We start from the raw sequence: 16,028 nt of genomic DNA on the forward strand, positions 1-16,028 counted from the left end.
AACCTACGTAGTACGTACGTACCACCCAATACTCGTCGAGGTATCTTCGCGTGGTGGCGTTACATTTTCTATCGCGCACGTGTATATAGAAATTTTTGTTGAAAGCGAATAAATACGATGGAAACATTTATTCACTGGGACGAGTTTTCGTTGTCCGAGCAATAATGGAGTTTTATAAGATTAGTGGCGGGGTAAAATTGAAAGCTATCAAGTAACATTAGTATTGGGAAGCTTAAACCAAATTGATTCATCTGAGTAAGTAGAGAAAAAAATAATAGTATAAATGAACATAATTATAATCAAAATGATCCCTGATGGAAATTGACCATACAGAGAATTATCGTATCGTCTCTGCGATACACAAGAAAAACATGAAAAGATGACATCAAAAATTGTTAAACACACCAAACGTTATTAGCATGAACTTAAAGGCTATATCATACGTTGACTGAGGATATATATATACATATATTCTCAGTCAACGCATCACAGGTTATGGACTACAGTATAATATATCAATTAAATCACCCAAATGGTATGCGTATCCATCGAATTAGCAATCCGTGAACAGTACCCTTTACCACTTAACTGCCGGTGTCATATTAATTATAGCTGCATCAAACGCGCCCGTGCCGTAACTATCAAACATCGCGAAATGGCGTCGGAAAGTAATTCAACGTTTTTGGGTGTCTCTGGTGAATTTTTATATTTAAAAACATGTGTTTTAAGTATTTTTGAGGTCAAGGAATTCAATTATGACCACAAAAAGTTATTTTTTCCGCGCATTGTCATAGAACAAATTATCATCTTCTTTCTTCGGAATGAACTTTCTTTGGAAAAACATTGAATGATAGTATTTTTGAGTATAAATACGTAATTTAAAGAATTATCGAGTAATTTTTTTAATTTAAGCTATACTTATTAGGGTGGTTATGTTTTAACTTTTTTTTTTTCTCAGGAATCTTTCCAAAAGTTAGTTTTTAGCCTCAAACGAAGCCTCCTAAAACCGGAACTCGGTAGCAATATTCTAAAAGATGTCGCGTCCGGTTTGAATTTTTCAAATATTATAACTGAAATATCTCGAAAAGTATACAACTTGGGGAGCTGTTTTTGGTTTCATTTTGGAGTTAGCCAAATTGTTTATAAAAAGTGAAGACTACTATACACCTAAATGTTCATCTTGTATTCGATACGAGCATTTAAAGTTGAGTGCATTGAATAAATGAATGAAGATACTTGTGCACATTCGTATTGATTTAATGCTAGTTTGTTTTGTGACGCCATTTGAGAAAATGAACAAAAATTCGTCTACTTCGAGGGCTCAAAACTGTATGAATGTCATAATCGGATTCCTTAACCTCAAAAATACTTAAAACACATGCTTTCAAAAGTAAATATTCACCTGAGGCACCAAAACATTGAATTACTTTATGACGCTAATCCACGATTTTTGGCAGTTACGGCACGGGCGCGCTTAACGCCGATACGATGCCTCGGCAGTTAAGTGGTTAATTGCCTGAAATGAATCCAGAAAGTGTTCGTGACACCTTAGATGCTAGGACAAATAATAGGATTCCGGCAATCTGCATATAATAATACTAAAAAAGCCCGAAGGAGATATCAACATCCAGTAATTTCGGTAACTCCAAATCAAATCACTCCAAAGTCCAATAAACTTTGTGTGACAATGGTAAATACACATAATTTGCGAAAGAAAGTTGCCTGAATCGCAAGTGCCTTAAAAAAAAAAAACAAGTTACACTTGTCTCGCGTCAACTCTTACAATGGAGAATGAAGAGCAAATTAACACATGCGGCCGACAATTTCTATCAAGTTTTGGAATGAATTTATGAGCACGCGTCAGGCATAACCTGTAAAATCCTACCAGAAGAGCCGAATTCAGAGAGCTTATAAATAATTCAAATTCCCACGCCGACGTGCGGACGGTTTGCGTGATTCGTCTCGGAAATCGGGTTCTTTGCATTGCGTAACGAACTAATCTTTACATCTATAATAATGTGGGTAACATTACAATACGTGAGGATACATGAGGCAGGAGGCGAAGTTGATTTCATATTAAATTGCGTGGAAACGACTGACTACACCAACCGTTTCGTGCAACTTGGCTATCTTCTGAACCCATGCAAATCCATTCCCGAGCGTCGAGTGGCATGAACAGGCATTAGGCTCCGGTAATACGCGATCACTTATAGATTTTCCATTTGCGAGTGAGAAATCAGACTCATAAGTTCGGCTTGAACTTACCCCTACGCGTATGCCGAGTTCGTATTAAATTTCTCCGTAAGCCCATGATGTTGGAATGAAATTTGGTTAAAACAGCAGCTTCACGGTGGCCACTAAAAACAGTCGAAAAATTCTATGACTTTCCCTGACTAAAATGGTGAGTAATAGCGCCAATAATATCGTCACGATCTATTTAATGGTGACTGAGAATAATTTATATTATTCATGCGAGGTTAAGCACAACAGTATTTTTTTTAATCACTTTGTTACCTAAACGTTTACAGAGAACATTTTCTATTTTATTTGAAGAAAAATTTTGTATAATATTTAGATTGATATGCAAACTTACTTAGTGCGTAGATAGAATATCTTTTATAGAGACCAGGACATCCTTTCTACTTATGCAAACCCCTGCATCTTGCCTATTCTATGTATAATATCTGGATGGGTGCGTAACGCTAATCCAAGAAATATACGCGGAAGTAATATTTTGTTTTCTACGTAATTTATAAAAATATCTCTCGTGCATAGTACGAAATTTTTCATCCGAAAAGCACTTTATTTCTTGACGCGATCTATATTGATTCAAAATTTGTAGCATGCGATTTTTCCGAATTTTGATTTGTTGTAGAATAAGCTTAGTTTTTTCCCGTTCCGTCTAACCACCGTTCATTTTTTCTGACCAATTAAAAGATTCCCTGAGCTTTCTCTGATTTCCAGGCCTTCCATCAAGAGTAGCCACCATGAGCCTTGTTGTTCACAAAAAAATTAGGAAGAAAGTAATAGAAAAACCGGGTGTATGAAATATGATGAGGTAGATTCTCTTCACTAGTAATAATAGCAGTAATAATAATATCATGAATAATTATACATTTTATATGACAAGAGATCATTAAATTACGATATAGAAGTATTTTAAATGCGATTCGTGTATCGCAAACGGACTTGGAGATATTTTAATTTTCCAGGAACGAAACAAACTGTGTAAGCTTGTGGAGCTGGTCCTCAGTGAGGCTGTTTTGGCCAAGATGATAGTCCTTATCTATTCTCTTCGGCTGTACCATGTCACCCTCGATTTTCCATTCCCTCTCGGTAGCAAGAGTTTGCGCTTCTGGCGCCGACAGTCCCGTCATGCTGGCCAACGTGATCAGCGTCAACGAGGAATATGCCTCTGATATCAATATTACCGCGCGTTCTCGAACATTTTCTGAAACAAAATAATTTCATGCTGTTTTTCCTCAAGTTTCACATTTCCAAGTGAGTTTTCCCATTTCCTATAGATTAAAATCTATCAAAATCAATTTAAAAGGAAGTAGCCGAAATTCTAGGCTATTATCCCATTCTCAGTTATGTCCTAAATCCTTTCAATCTTTCCATTTGAACAACAGAGTTTTTAACGATTCGCGGTACATTTTTTTTACTGAAGTGTGTTGTCGGAAAATCTGACACTTTATAAAGTTGAAAAAAAAAACAAAAAAAAATTAATTGTGAAGTCCTAGGAATCCCGATATTTAAATGAAATAATGCAAAAAATATGAACAGAACTTAGAATTGAGGTATGAGCCTGGAGTGGTAGCTAAATATTTTGAAATCTATTTTGATACTTTTAACTCATGAGAGTACCACCCTGATATTTTTACTTGCTTTCTTTATACAAAATTCATGCATTTAGTATTCAAACCATGAATCTATTTATGTATCAGAGGCTATTCTGGTCTAGAGGTCTGGATTTCAGGCGTTTTTTTGGGCTTGATATAAAAAAAATTTATATTTTCACCATCCATTTCTTCACAGAAGTATTATTGGTGTTTAAAGAACTTGTTCTTAAATTTTTTTTAAAAACGTTATGGGCCTCTAAATAGGGCCGTGATAAAAAAAAAACGGTGAGGTGGACGACACGATTCCAGTGCTCCTATTCACCAAGAACGGAAAAACAGCGAGATTTCTTGATGAGTGAAAATGTCACTATAGCCGGAACCAAGAAAAGGAAAAAATATTACAAAACGGTGACTGTTTGAAAACAGAATTAATTATGTTCCCTGTGTTTTTCGATGTTTTTCACTTTTTTTAAATAGTGATAACAATAATTTCGCAATCCCTATGGTATAGGCTATAGAAGAATGTATACTGAAGATTCATACCAAATTTTAAGTCAACCGGTTGGATAGAACTCGAGATTTTATGTCCACAAGGTTGAAATATGGAGTTTTCAGATAAACATATTTAAAGTTAATGCGTTTAAAGTTTTGACCTCTGTTTTGACACTTACGTCTGTATCAGCTGAAATGGGAATTTTTCTAACCGTTGATCGGCGACTCGTGAGGCATGTACGAAGCCTTTTGTCACATTCGCAGCTTCCTTACAGGCAAATTTTTCTAGCCTTCAAGCCAATAAATCTATTGAGGCGCACGACGAGCGGTCGTACACTGTTTCACTCAAATGCTCATAACTTTCTCAATTTTTGGAAGTTCGACATGGGCTTTGGTCAAAATATTCTTAAAAGAGGTAGCTATAATAATATGCAAAAAAAAAAATTGATCGATTTTGCCAAATTTTTGGACCAGCATACCCCCCTTTGATATCGAATTTTCTTATCATTAGATTAAACAACCTTTGAGAGCATTCATAATGCTGTTTATGTCTTCGCTCCATTCAGTGCTCAGAGCTGCATGTACTGCAGGCCAGTCTCGCTGCCACATTCGCTGCCCGACTAACCAGACCTGCTGAAGTTCATTGCTGTTTGCCTTGACGTTGGCCGGTATCCGTTTCCACAAATATTTAGCATTGCATCTAATAAACAGAAGATACAAGGTGTAGTAAGTAAATCTACTATATTTTTTTCCCTTCGTTATCTCGTCTCTGTATGGCTTACATGTCATTTTGGTATAGGTAAACCGCCAGTAGCTGGGTATAAGTCTGTGGTGTTGCGCCTCCATTAGGTGCCTGAAACGAAATAAGACAAACTTTTTGATTACAGATATAGCAGAGAATTCGTAAAAATTTGATCGCTATTCGTTTTCGTGTAAAATTATTATCTTCAGATTTTGAAAGTTTTTAGGTTAATAATTGAGTTTTATCTTAGAAACAAAAATAAAAAATGTATTGTATTAGGTTAGCTCGTAGTATTTAATTCATTCCGCAATTCGTTGCAATTGAGGTGTGATTTTCAACGCTTGTAAGAATTTTTTTTTAAATTGTGTGTGTAGTTAAGATTAACTTAGGTTTCGAAGATTTTCACCGGCTAACCTCAAGTTCTGCCTTCTCGAGCTCATCAAGCAACTTCTCAACCTCCTTCAAGACCATATTGAGCCTCCACTACGTCTCCGTGAACTTTTTGACTGTTACAAGTTTTCGCAAGGATGATGTTGTCCAGTTCAATTTTTTATTTGACAGTTTGCAACTTCCTTGAAAATACCGTCCTTCGTGTTCGTATAGCTGTGTCTCTTTCTCACTCGAGCTCTGACACTGTTGCCAACTCAAAATCCGGGCATGTCACTAGGAACAAACGTCACCAGATTTTTTTATAGTGCCTTTTCTTTATTAAAACGCTTTTATAAATGTTGTTAACCTTATTAATTTGTACTTCCACAATTATTAATATAGATGTATTTATATTTATTATTACAGAATAAAATAATATTTTAATCATATAAACTGTTTGGACGTAGAGAATTATCTGTTTTGTCAGTATTGTTCTGATGTGCTTGTAAAGTTTCACTCTTCGAACTTACCTTTTTTGGAAACTCCTATACCTGATAGCATTGCCCTGATCTTTTTAAGCTGTATCTTATATCGAGGATCGCGTTGGTTGTGTCATAGGATTCTGTTGAAAAGTCTATAATCCCTAGAACGATCAAATGCCGCTCGAATGCACTCACGACAACCAGAACCAACTAATACGAAAAAAAAATTTTAAATATACGTAATGTCACTGAAAATCACCGCAATGGGTTCTAAATCACCAGATTAGGTACTTGCCACAAGTGAAAAACAATGTCACCGAAAGAGTCATGAAAGGTATTAAATCTGGTGACCAAATCACTGAGCTGGCGACTCTGCCTTTAGAAGTAAACGAATAATTGGTCTCTCTGCGCATACGCAGTAACGACGAATGACATGGATGTGTGCCTGGCACAGGATATAAACAAATTCGTGACAGCGAGTTTTAGAATTGGTACTTCATTTGCTTTTTTTTTAAATCTGCAGGAATAAGCATCCGAGTTTTTGCAAAACTCGGAGGTCATAGGTCCTTCAGCACAGAATAGAATTCTTGAAAGTTTTTTTGACTATAATCAAGACGCCTCTAATATGTATGTATTTGCGCATACTATTATTCAACTTCAAAATGATGGACTCGCCCTCGTGTCGCTATTGCTTGGATACCGATATCTACTTAATCGTCTCGAGCACTTCTGGTAGTCACCATGTCTAGAGCTCGACTGAAAAATCTGAAACCCAGCGCGCTACCCCTGGCTCGCTTCGTTTCTGCCCGATTGTAGCGCCCGACTCCAGTGGCTAATACAAGAAACTATTGACTGACAATACAGGGTTCGTTACTCTTACACACCTCCCACATAATTCAACTCAAATCTCTATGTATAGCTACTGTAACAAAAATATTGTTATTTTCTGATTTTAACTAAACATTTCTTCCTCTGTTTTCACGTGAACGTGAACATAAATTTTTATATATATATATATTTTTTTTTTCATTTAATAAGGTTGATTTTAATTAGTTGGTGACAGGACCCTTCAAATCGAAGATATACAAGCTATGACCACTATTAATAAACAGATTTAAATCTGAGGAAATGCCACATGTAGTATAATACCCCGCATATTCTCATCCTAACTTGTAGCAGAAACAACAATCATTTCTCATGCAGGCTGTAGTTGTTTTCCTTAGCTCAAATATATGGGCTTCATAACAAAGTTTGAAACATATGTATTGACATATGTAAACGTTTACACACTTGTAACATGTAAGAGGCCCAGCTGTTATGAACGAAAATAGTAAACTTGACTTCCTCATAGGTATATATGTATCCATAAGTTGCCGTATTATGTATGTATAGTATTTGAGAAAAATTAGGTCATATCTGAACACGGAATAAAGACGAAGCTAGCCCAATTTTAAGGGGGTGCCCTAGATGATTTCGACGTTAACGTATATATCTCTAAATATCTAAGTCCACGTATCTTAAAGGCAAAAAAGAGCTCAACAGCCCCATTCTATGCCCAATTCTGAACAAAAACACTTTAGTACATTTTCATGTGACGTAAATATAAAGAAATGATATGGATTCTACAAAATTACAATAGTACATTCATATAATTCATTCTCCTTCTTTATTTCTGCGTCAAATGAAAACGTATTTGAGTATTTTTATTCAGAATTACGTATAGAATGGGGCTGTTGCGCCCTTTTTCACTTTTGAGACACGCGAACTTCGATATTTAGAGATATATACATCAACGTCAAAATCGACCAGATCACCCCCTTAATGTATGAACTAAAATGATTCATAATATTGATCACATCATTTTCTTAACACTCATTTTGTTTCTCTAATGGGATGATTACATTCTATTTCCTTGTATTTCAGGTTATTACCGCTCACCGCAAGCTTGTCTGTAAACTAATGCGGAAAAAACTCAAGCTGCAGATGTCCGGACCCTTGGATAACAGCTGTATTATAAGTGCTATTTATAGCGCATGCGGTTCGAGAAAGAAACGAATGCTCAGCGATATCTATAACGCTTATAACAAGTATTAGACTCGAAGAAAGCGTCCTACTGTGCTACAGGATCTCCCCAACGTTTTTCGGACTCATTCATTGACTCAATCTTATTTACTGCTGAATACTCCTAATTTGTCCACCAACCAAACCTAAGCTCACTTAGTTCGGATCACAAATTAGAACTGTAGAAAAAGAGCTGGTAGTCGAAGAGTGTACCAACGTTACGTTATTCCCTGTTCGTTCACGAAAATAAACGGAAAACTAGATTTGAAGAAGAAAATCTACTTGAAACTCAATTCAAAGGACAGAATATGAGCAGCAAGGATCAATTAAAGCAGAATAATCGATGCAAATAATTAAGTTCGTTCGTTTTATATTCAAAGTGTACCGCAAACTTGTTTACCGTTCATACGTGAAATAAGTGGTTGTCGAGTATAAGGATATATTTTTAATTCGATAAATTAAATTATTTTTCATTCGGCCGTTAATTATATCAGTTGTATTATATATGTGTGATTACATTATTCTAATGCTTATAGTAGTAGTAGTAATGGTGGTAGAGGATATTACTATACACACCCACTCAAAAATACCTAAAAAGATACAATACATATATTATATATATACGTATACGTACTAAAATTTATAAATTGTCGAGGAATATGTCAATTTGAAATAATTTAATAACAATAATAACATTATTTATTATCGTATAATATATTATTAAACGATATATTTTCGCTCTTATACACTTTAACTCTGCAAAGTTAAAGTATTATTTGATATACGCATTTTTTTGGCGAACGACATGCACCGTGCCGATGAATAGAACCGCAGCACGACCAGTGGCTGACGCCAGGATGTCCCACATGCCCGTGACCGCAGCCTCTGTATCCTCCTGGAGATGACGTGAGTACGTTAAGTTAAAAGTATATTCATGTTGTGCTGCATATGATCAAATTCAGATGATCAAATCATTTAAATCCTTAATATCGGCTTAGTTAGAGCAATATGGCGTCGGAAGTGACAATCAGCTAGTAGTTTAGGGAGAATTTTCTGAATTTCGAAGCACAGAATCAATCGTGGAAGCTAGTGGATCTTTGTTTCGTGACATTGAGACAAGTTGGAGTGAAATAAACAATAAGAATGTATTTTTATATTTAATACGTGACAGGATTAGTGTGCTATAAGTTCGTTGACAGCCACTACACATCTTTAAATGAAATTAAGGACCTCGGAACTTTGTGTGGCTACTTATTTCATCACTAACCTGGCATCGTTCCACGGCAGGCACAGACAGCCTCTTTCCTTCCACCACTAGAGCAAAATGTGCAGCAGTGGTAAACGCCTGGATGCGAAATTCTCAGCCCGTTGTCGTCCTGGGATTCTATAAGGTAATAAAATATCAACAATTACCTCTGTGTGGCTCTACGAAAATTCTTCGGTTCAGAGTTTGAAAAAAAATTAAAAATCCTCTTACCACTGCAAAATTCATTGGAGTCGTCGTTCCGTGATTTTTCCGGCTGCAGAGGCTTCACTCCGAGGTTTTTCAGCCGTTTCAAAATGATACCACTGAGGCTGAGGATCTCGACATCCGCGCCGTCGGCTAGAAGTTCCTCGGATAGCGCTATCGCGTCCAGGAGATATCGAGCTCTCTGAAGTCGCGCAAATTCCTGCATACGCGCCTTGGCCTCTTTTGTATGCGATGACAGCGTCGAACGACTTCTGGAGTGATGAATTCGTGACAAGGTGTCTGAGTACCTGACGATGCAAGAAATATATCAGCCCAGATATGAGCACAAGTACTTGTACAGTTATAAAGTTTCAATGAAGCCAGAAAAAAGTGATTATGCTCTTTTAGCAACTTTGATCCACGTCAACAGAGTTTCAATTTTTTGCTGTAACGGTTCCAAAATCCCAGAAATTTCTTTGTGAATCATAATGCAACGGAATTTGATAAATTGATATTATTGGTATGTCTGTTACAAATTTTTTCTGCAATATTGCTCTGCTCGGGTTCTCAATACCGAGAGATACTATCTAGTCGTATAAAATGTAATCTGTAATGCAAACCGATTCGTACTCAACTATAGAAGTGGTTTTTAGCATGCATTTCTACATTCATCAACTCAATGTGACACAACTGAAATGGAACCAAGCTTATTGTCCAGTTTTATTCATATTATTCAGCTAAAATGGTCAGCTGTTGCCCGTTTGCGCCGCCATATTGCTCGACTGCACGCATACTTTGGATTCCGATAAGAATATTATAAAAGATATTGAAAAACAATGTTAAATATATAATTGTAGTCACCCCTGTAAATTGCATATTTAAAATTTCATGTGGATTAAGTACCTCTTTTTTTTGTGTGTCTTCAAAAACTCGTTATCGCACGATTGCTAAAAAAGAACATTTTTTAACGGCCTACTTAACCTTGAGAATTCGGAATGGGTGATTTTTCTGTAGATACGATACTCACAAAAAATGTCTCAAATTGAAAGACAAGACACATAGACACACATGCTAAAAAAAAACCAGCCAACCTTTCGCTCTCGATGTTGTATAGACTGTGCCTCCTGTCGAGGGTTGTGGGAGAAAATAACTGACTGTTGTATTCAACAAGAAGGGAGTTGAGGAGGGTCCTGGCACGCTGGAGAGCGGCGGTGATGAGGGCGGCAGCCCTTCTTCCGGCTCCAGAAGCACCCTCGCTGGCATGGCCTCGATGAGCTCCGCGCCACATGCACTCCCTGCATGTCACCTGAAATTGGCAAAGAACGTTGCCATTATTTAAACAAGTTCTTGTACATCATTTCAACCGATTACCGACCTGCTGACACGCGATGCAGTGGAAGCGAAGAGCATGCGTCGGGTGGGCCAAACACAACGCTGTTCGGCGAACTCGACGCGCCTCCCAAAGTGGTCGCACTTCGTGCACCTTGTAAGCTCTCACTTCCTGCTCTTGATGCTCCGTCCCACAGTCCGAACAAAAGTTTCGCAGACACGCAGGACAGTGGACCGAGGCCTGTGCAGACCGGAAGAGAATATTAGATCAGAAAATGGACGTTACCAAGTTTGTCAGGGGTTTTGCGAAATTCGGTAATCAGTCATCGATATAGTGAAGATATCTAAAGATTTATTTGAAACTTGGTAACAGATTCGCGAAAGAGTAAATATTGAAAATGGAAAGTGAATTTCAATATTTAACTGTAGACGCCTAGACTCAACATTCGTTTAAACGTACAGCCAGCGAGTGTTACGTAATCTATTACTGCTCACCTGAACCTCCTCAGGACAAGTATCGCAGCAGAGAACCTGATGGGCAAGCCGCCTTCTGACAGCGTCCATGACAAGACGATGCTGAAGAGGATAATGCGGTGGAGGTAAGGCGTTAGTCAAGCCAGCAAAGCAGGGTAACGGAGTCTCGCAAATTGGGCATCCCTCACGAAAACCGGAGGTTGAGATTCCTGAAAGGATATTTGTTCTCCTAGTCAAAGATCGATAAATAAAATTCACACAGGCAACCGTCAATCCCTTTGTAATATTAATCTTTGTTCGCGGTTTTCCAAGTACACGTCATGTAAATTCGGAAAAGGTTTGATGAAGAGGAAAGGAAGTCGCTGCGGTGCAAGACGACACCCTGCAGTCTGTATCTTGCGCGCAGTGTCTTCTCGTTTTTCATTCAGTAAACAGAAGCATCCTGCGCCTTTTGCCATACGATATGCGGCTGTGCTTACCCGCAGCGCACAGTTCAAGCAATGGATCAAGGAGGGGCAACACGTGCGTTCTGGTTCTAGGCCGCGTGCGACCGCGAAGATCTCACTCGTACATCACGCACATGTGCGCATTTGACTGGAACCAAACATCCTGGCGGCTGAGTGAGTATTACAAGCACTGAAGAGCCCATCGTCAATGGAACATTATTGGTATCTAATGCCATCGAGACACGATCGAAGATAAGTCTTGTCATGATCAATCCGCATCTCCTTGATCGGTAACTGATATTTATCGATTCAACCTACCTTGGCTCATTAGCTGGTCGACGCACGGAGTGCAGATCGGATGGAGGCAGGGGAGGAGTCGCGGTTCTTGCATCCGCTGACTGCATCTCGGACACCAGAATTCCTCCTCGCAAGGGACGTTGCCATCGACACGACATTCGAGACCGAAGGAAGTGACGCTGGTCGTCGTGTAAGAGGAGGGGTAGTAGGTAGAACTTCTCTGAGAGGCGGGGATTCCTCGTTTCGAGTCATCCTGTCTTAAATTGTTGTTGTTGTTCCTACGGCAAAAGCAATTCGCTACTAGTCAACAACGCTGTTGTACTAGTGCATCTAATACTGTATTCAAGCCATTTCCTACACCCTCGTTCAGCCTCACAAAGCATAGGTGCGAGCTGGTCAGTTACAACAATTATTCTAAACGGTGAATGTCGCGCTATTCTATGTTTAGAACCACTCGATGTCAGGGCATTAATTCTCCGGTGCTGCAAACCGTCAGGCAGAAATAATATATACACTGCTGTTAAACTGAGTGGCCAGTACGGCAAGCCACGAGGTGGCCTGAAACGAATTGGTCGTAGTCTCTGCTCTTCGGTTATTGATCTAAATAGCACTAAAGCGTCCCTCGACACTTTCGGAATCTCAGCAATCCTTAAACTCGGTAAGAGGAATGCTCGCGTGATCAGGAATAGAACGCGCTGGTTTGTTTTCACCGGTGACCTCAGCAGCAGACCAACCAACCAACTAACAAACGTCTCGCGCGTCCGGGATCTAAAAATTTTTGAAAAATGCCGTCGACTTACCTCTCGAAATTCTCATCGCTGATCGACACTGGCCTGACCGTGGCGGTCGCGGCTGGTCTTCGCTTGTGCCGACGCTTCCAACTGCCGAATATGAATGCCTCCTTCTGATCCTTGCAGGTGGTGGTCTTCTGACTCCCGTTACCATCAACTCTGTGAAGTTCATCCCGCCCGCAGCAACCGCGAGCCAGAGCTTGTATTCTCCCCGAATTCTTCACTATATCAACCAGGTCAATCGAGGTCGTTTGCTGTTTACCCTTCATCTTCTTCTTCATCAAGCCACGAGCCGATTCGTCAACGTCTTTCATCCCACCAGGCGAATTACCTGATCTTATCGATGCGGTACAATTGCGATCTTGATTATTTTATAGGATAAATGTTCACTGCACTAAAAATGACACATGATTCACCATGCGGAAACCAAGAATCGTAAGTGGGTAAGTGGACCAACAGTGTTAGGAAACCTCGTGGAATCGAATAATCAATTTATCTTCGCTGCTTGAGTGGCTTAGAAAGCAAACATCGTTTGGTCGGATGAATCAGTCCCAGCGATCACTATCATCGCAGACAAATAGACGGCAGTTGCTAATGCTGTGACGTCTGGACGAAATCGAAAGATCAGCGAATGGTTTGGTTTGTTTGGTGGACGGACTACGGGATGACCGAAGACTGCTTCGAACCGACTGCTGCAATCCACCTCTCCACTCAACTTCTGTTCACTAATCGTCTCGACTCCCAGGGCTTGTCCGCGAACCAGATTGCCTATGCGGCCACAAGCAATGCGCATACCTCCCACGCTTCCCTGGTTACGAGGTATGGCACTATGCCGCGAGGAGTTAAAAATATATTTCGGTACCCTGCAGTGGGCACACGCATACTCATCCACGAATGCTAGCTCTCTGAGGAATCTTCTGTCAGGGATTAGGCAGCCGCCCTTCTTCCCGCGCCTTCAACTTACTTTTACAACTACATGGACTACTTTAAACCACCAACAATCGCATTTTTATTCTAGTTTTTGTTCAGATATATTTTCGAAGGTTGCGGCCAGCTACGATTCAGTCGCAGTCGAGCAATTCATAAAGGGCTAAATGAGGGATGCTTTTTTACACACGTTCTTACCCAATCCGCTTCCCTCGCATCCTTGAAACATGTTTATCAAAATATCACGTGGGCAGCTGCTGGTTTTAACCAGTCAATATTACTGTTCAATCGTCTCCTCTTTTTGAGGCGCTGCTTGGCAATGCCGCAATCATTTGAATGTGAATTATTTCCCCAAAGAATTATCAGCGGTAGAGGTGTCATTCATGAATTTCGCAATGGAATATAGTTTTAAAATAATCTGTGCAGCAAATTATCTAATATAGGAAAAACGTTCCAACAAAAATTTTGATAAAATCTCAAATTTGCATCAACTTTACTATAACAAAGCAATGATTTTTTCTCAATGTTTTTTTTTTAATAATATTTTTAAAAAAATGTAACTGCTGAAACAATTTCTCAATTTCTACTGCAAGTAATAATTAATATTTAGTTTAAACTGGATTTCGTAGTTAGACACTAATTAGACAGTCAGGTGGCGCTAGCGAGCGGACGAGGCATGAATGAGTAAATGATATACCGAACTAGTGCCAGAACTGATGTGGAATGAGCGCATCTGGTTCACGGAGTGAGATAGTTAGTGGTCAAAGTACCGAACGTAATAGCCGTGATAGCTGTTCTTGGACGTTGAGAATTTTGAGGTTCTTTTCGTCTGGTATCAAGCTATGAGTTGGGTACCTAAAAAAACCCCGGGCTTCTTTAGTAAGTTCGAGATCTCTTAACTATCTGCAACTATCATTGAGAGATATAGCAATAAATTGAACCAAAATTCAGACTACACTCATTCCTGAGCACAAGACTGAGATTTCATCACGACCATGACACTCCGCGACCTTACATAACTTAAGATCTTTGTATTTATGTTATTTTATCTTCTACATTTCAGGCGAAGGTATAAAAAAATGGGCTTACAATCTTTCCCGGTTTAATCAATATGGTAAGACGTTATATTTATTTATCTTCATCTTTGTCAGTCACTCTCACGTCTAAATTCCATATTCTAAAGTCGTATAAGCGTATATTCAGCTAGCTAGTAACTGATGATTACAATGTTGAAAATTAGTGAACCTTATGTTTCGACAATATACAAGTGTCTCTGTAAACCTATAACCTTTTCCGTCTTTTCAACTACATTCTCTCCTGCTAACGTGAGTTAACAATAGGGTTATCAAAAATCGTGTCGTCTTTGAACAAGTCTTTTATAGGAAATTGAGATGAATCCAACGATGTGTGACAGTATATATTTATCCTCATCCAGTCTAGAGTTATTTGGCTTCAAACATCCAGTGTGAGTATTGAATCTGGATCTGAACCTTCAGATGCTTGAACACTCAGTGTTCGGCTTCAGTGTTTAAAACTGATCTATTTGTGATTTGGTGGAGATAATTATACTGGGTTACATATCATTGAAATCGTCTCAGTCGTAGCTATACAACTGGTGGGTAGACGACTCGATTTCCAGGTTAATATCTCAGTAAAAAAGAAATATGGTGAGTATTTAAGTCTTGCACTATCCGTGTTTGAATGCAGGTCTGCATCACGACGACTGCCTCCATGAGACAGAGGTGGTGGCGAAAGCGTTGAAAAGATTGCCACAAAAACTGGTTGATGAAAGAAATTTCCGCATACTTCGCGCTACCCAGTTGTCTATTACAAAGTCCATTTTACCCAAGGAAGAGTGGACTAAATACGAAGAGGTGAGAATCAGAGGAAGCAATATTTTTTAAGATCTGGGTCATGTAATTTCACCCCCAACATTTCTTTTCAGGATGTTAGATACTTACGACCTTACATCGACGAGATCATCAAAGAAGAAGAAGAAAAAAAACAGTGGAACAAGATGTAAATCCATTGCACGGTTCTTTCTTAGTCATATAAATGGTATATTATGTTATGTGTATATTAAATAACGATGTGTAATATTATTTGAAATTAATAAAACATACAGTTACGATCTAAGTAGCGAGTTGTATGTATTATTTTTGCAATTTCTGTGCTGTAACAACTATTGAAAGGCACGTGATGTCACCGTCATGATTTTGGACGACATAAAAATTTTACCAAAAACTCGGTTCATCACGCCCACATAGAACCGCAATAAATAATAATAAACGAGGCAGTTTAAAATGCAATTTTCTTTATTATTATT

At 38.7% G+C, this 16,028-nt stretch overlaps 3 protein-coding genes across 4 annotated transcripts; 1 reads left to right on the plus strand and 2 right to left on the minus strand.

The window, feature by feature from the left end:
- Positions 1-3,042: 3,042 nt before the first annotated feature.
- LOC124182581 (COP9 signalosome complex subunit 8) lies at positions 3,043-6,145 on the minus strand. Its single transcript, XM_046570035.1, has 5 exons — positions 5,976-6,145; positions 5,491-5,739; positions 5,117-5,187; positions 4,856-5,034; positions 3,043-3,451 (listed from the first exon to the last, which is right to left on the minus strand). The coding sequence occupies exons 2-5, from the start codon at positions 5,545-5,547 to the stop codon at positions 3,201-3,203; spliced, it is 558 nt and encodes a 185-aa protein (XP_046425991.1). The 5' UTR covers positions 5,548-5,739; positions 5,976-6,145; the 3' UTR covers positions 3,043-3,200.
- A 2,407-nt stretch (positions 6,146-8,552) lies between these two features.
- LOC124182580 (tripartite motif-containing protein 45) lies at positions 8,553-13,637 on the minus strand. Its single transcript, XM_046570034.1, has 8 exons — positions 12,785-13,637; positions 12,006-12,262; positions 11,263-11,450; positions 10,814-11,008; positions 10,530-10,744; positions 9,466-9,746; positions 9,256-9,372; positions 8,553-8,883 (listed from the first exon to the last, which is right to left on the minus strand). The coding sequence occupies exons 1-8, from the start codon at positions 13,087-13,089 to the stop codon at positions 8,753-8,755; spliced, it is 1,689 nt and encodes a 562-aa protein (XP_046425990.1). The 5' UTR covers positions 13,090-13,637; the 3' UTR covers positions 8,553-8,752.
- A 783-nt stretch (positions 13,638-14,420) lies between these two features.
- Positions 14,421-15,838, plus strand: LOC124184081 (cytochrome b-c1 complex subunit 7-like). Of its 2 annotated transcripts, XM_046573486.1 has the most exons (4): positions 14,421-14,581; positions 14,766-14,816; positions 15,410-15,576; positions 15,648-15,838. In XM_046573486.1, exons 1-4 carry the CDS (start codon positions 14,545-14,547, stop codon positions 15,723-15,725), a joined length of 333 nt encoding a protein of 110 aa, XP_046429442.1. In that variant the 5' UTR covers positions 14,421-14,544; the 3' UTR covers positions 15,726-15,838. The 2 variants fall into 2 exon arrangements, with proteins under 2 accessions (XP_046429442.1, XP_046429443.1); XM_046573487.1 differs by lacking the exon at positions 14,766-14,816 and having other exon boundaries at positions 14,445-14,581.
- The last annotated feature ends 190 nt before the right edge of the window (positions 15,839-16,028 follow it).

This window comes from Neodiprion fabricii, chromosome 5 (genome assembly GCF_021155785.1).
Source record: "Neodiprion fabricii isolate iyNeoFabr1 chromosome 5, iyNeoFabr1.1, whole genome shotgun sequence".
NCBI classification, from domain to species: Eukaryota; Metazoa; Arthropoda; class Insecta; order Hymenoptera; family Diprionidae; genus Neodiprion; species Neodiprion fabricii.

Excerpts from the sequence above, each read along its gene's own strand:
- LOC124184081 (XM_046573486.1), top strand. The coding sequence starts at position 14,545 with ATGAGTTGGGTACCTAAAAAAACCCCGGGCTTCTTTA. Across the intron at positions 14,582-14,765 it reads AAAAACCCCGGGCTTCTTTA|GCGAAGGTATAAAAAAATGG; the intron begins GTAAGTTCGAGA and ends TCTACATTTCAG. Across the intron at positions 14,817-15,409 it reads TTCCCGGTTTAATCAATATG|GTCTGCATCACGACGACTGC; the intron begins GTAAGACGTTAT and ends GTTTGAATGCAG.
- LOC124182580 (XM_046570034.1), bottom strand. The coding sequence starts at position 13,089 with ATGAAAGACGTTGACGAATCGGCTCGTGGCTTGATGAAGAAGAAGATG. Across the intron at positions 9,747-10,529 it reads TACAACATCGAGAGCGAAAG|GTACTCAGACACCTTGTCAC; the intron begins GTTGGCTGGTTT and ends TTGCATCGTCAG. Across the intron at positions 9,373-9,465 it reads CTCCAATGAATTTTGCAGTG|AATCCCAGGACGACAACGGG; the intron begins GTAAGAGGATTT and ends ATTACCTTATAG.
- LOC124182581 (XM_046570035.1), bottom strand. The coding sequence starts at position 5,547 with ATGGTCTTGAAGGAGGTTGAGAAGTTGCTTGATGAGCTCGAGAAGGCA. Across the intron at positions 5,188-5,490 it reads TCGAGAAGGCAGAACTTGAG|GCACCTAATGGAGGCGCAAC; the intron begins GTTAGCCGGTGA and ends ATTTCGTTTCAG. Across the intron at positions 5,035-5,116 it reads TACCTATACCAAAATGACAT|ATGCAATGCTAAATATTTGT; the intron begins GTAAGCCATACA and ends TCTGTTTATTAG.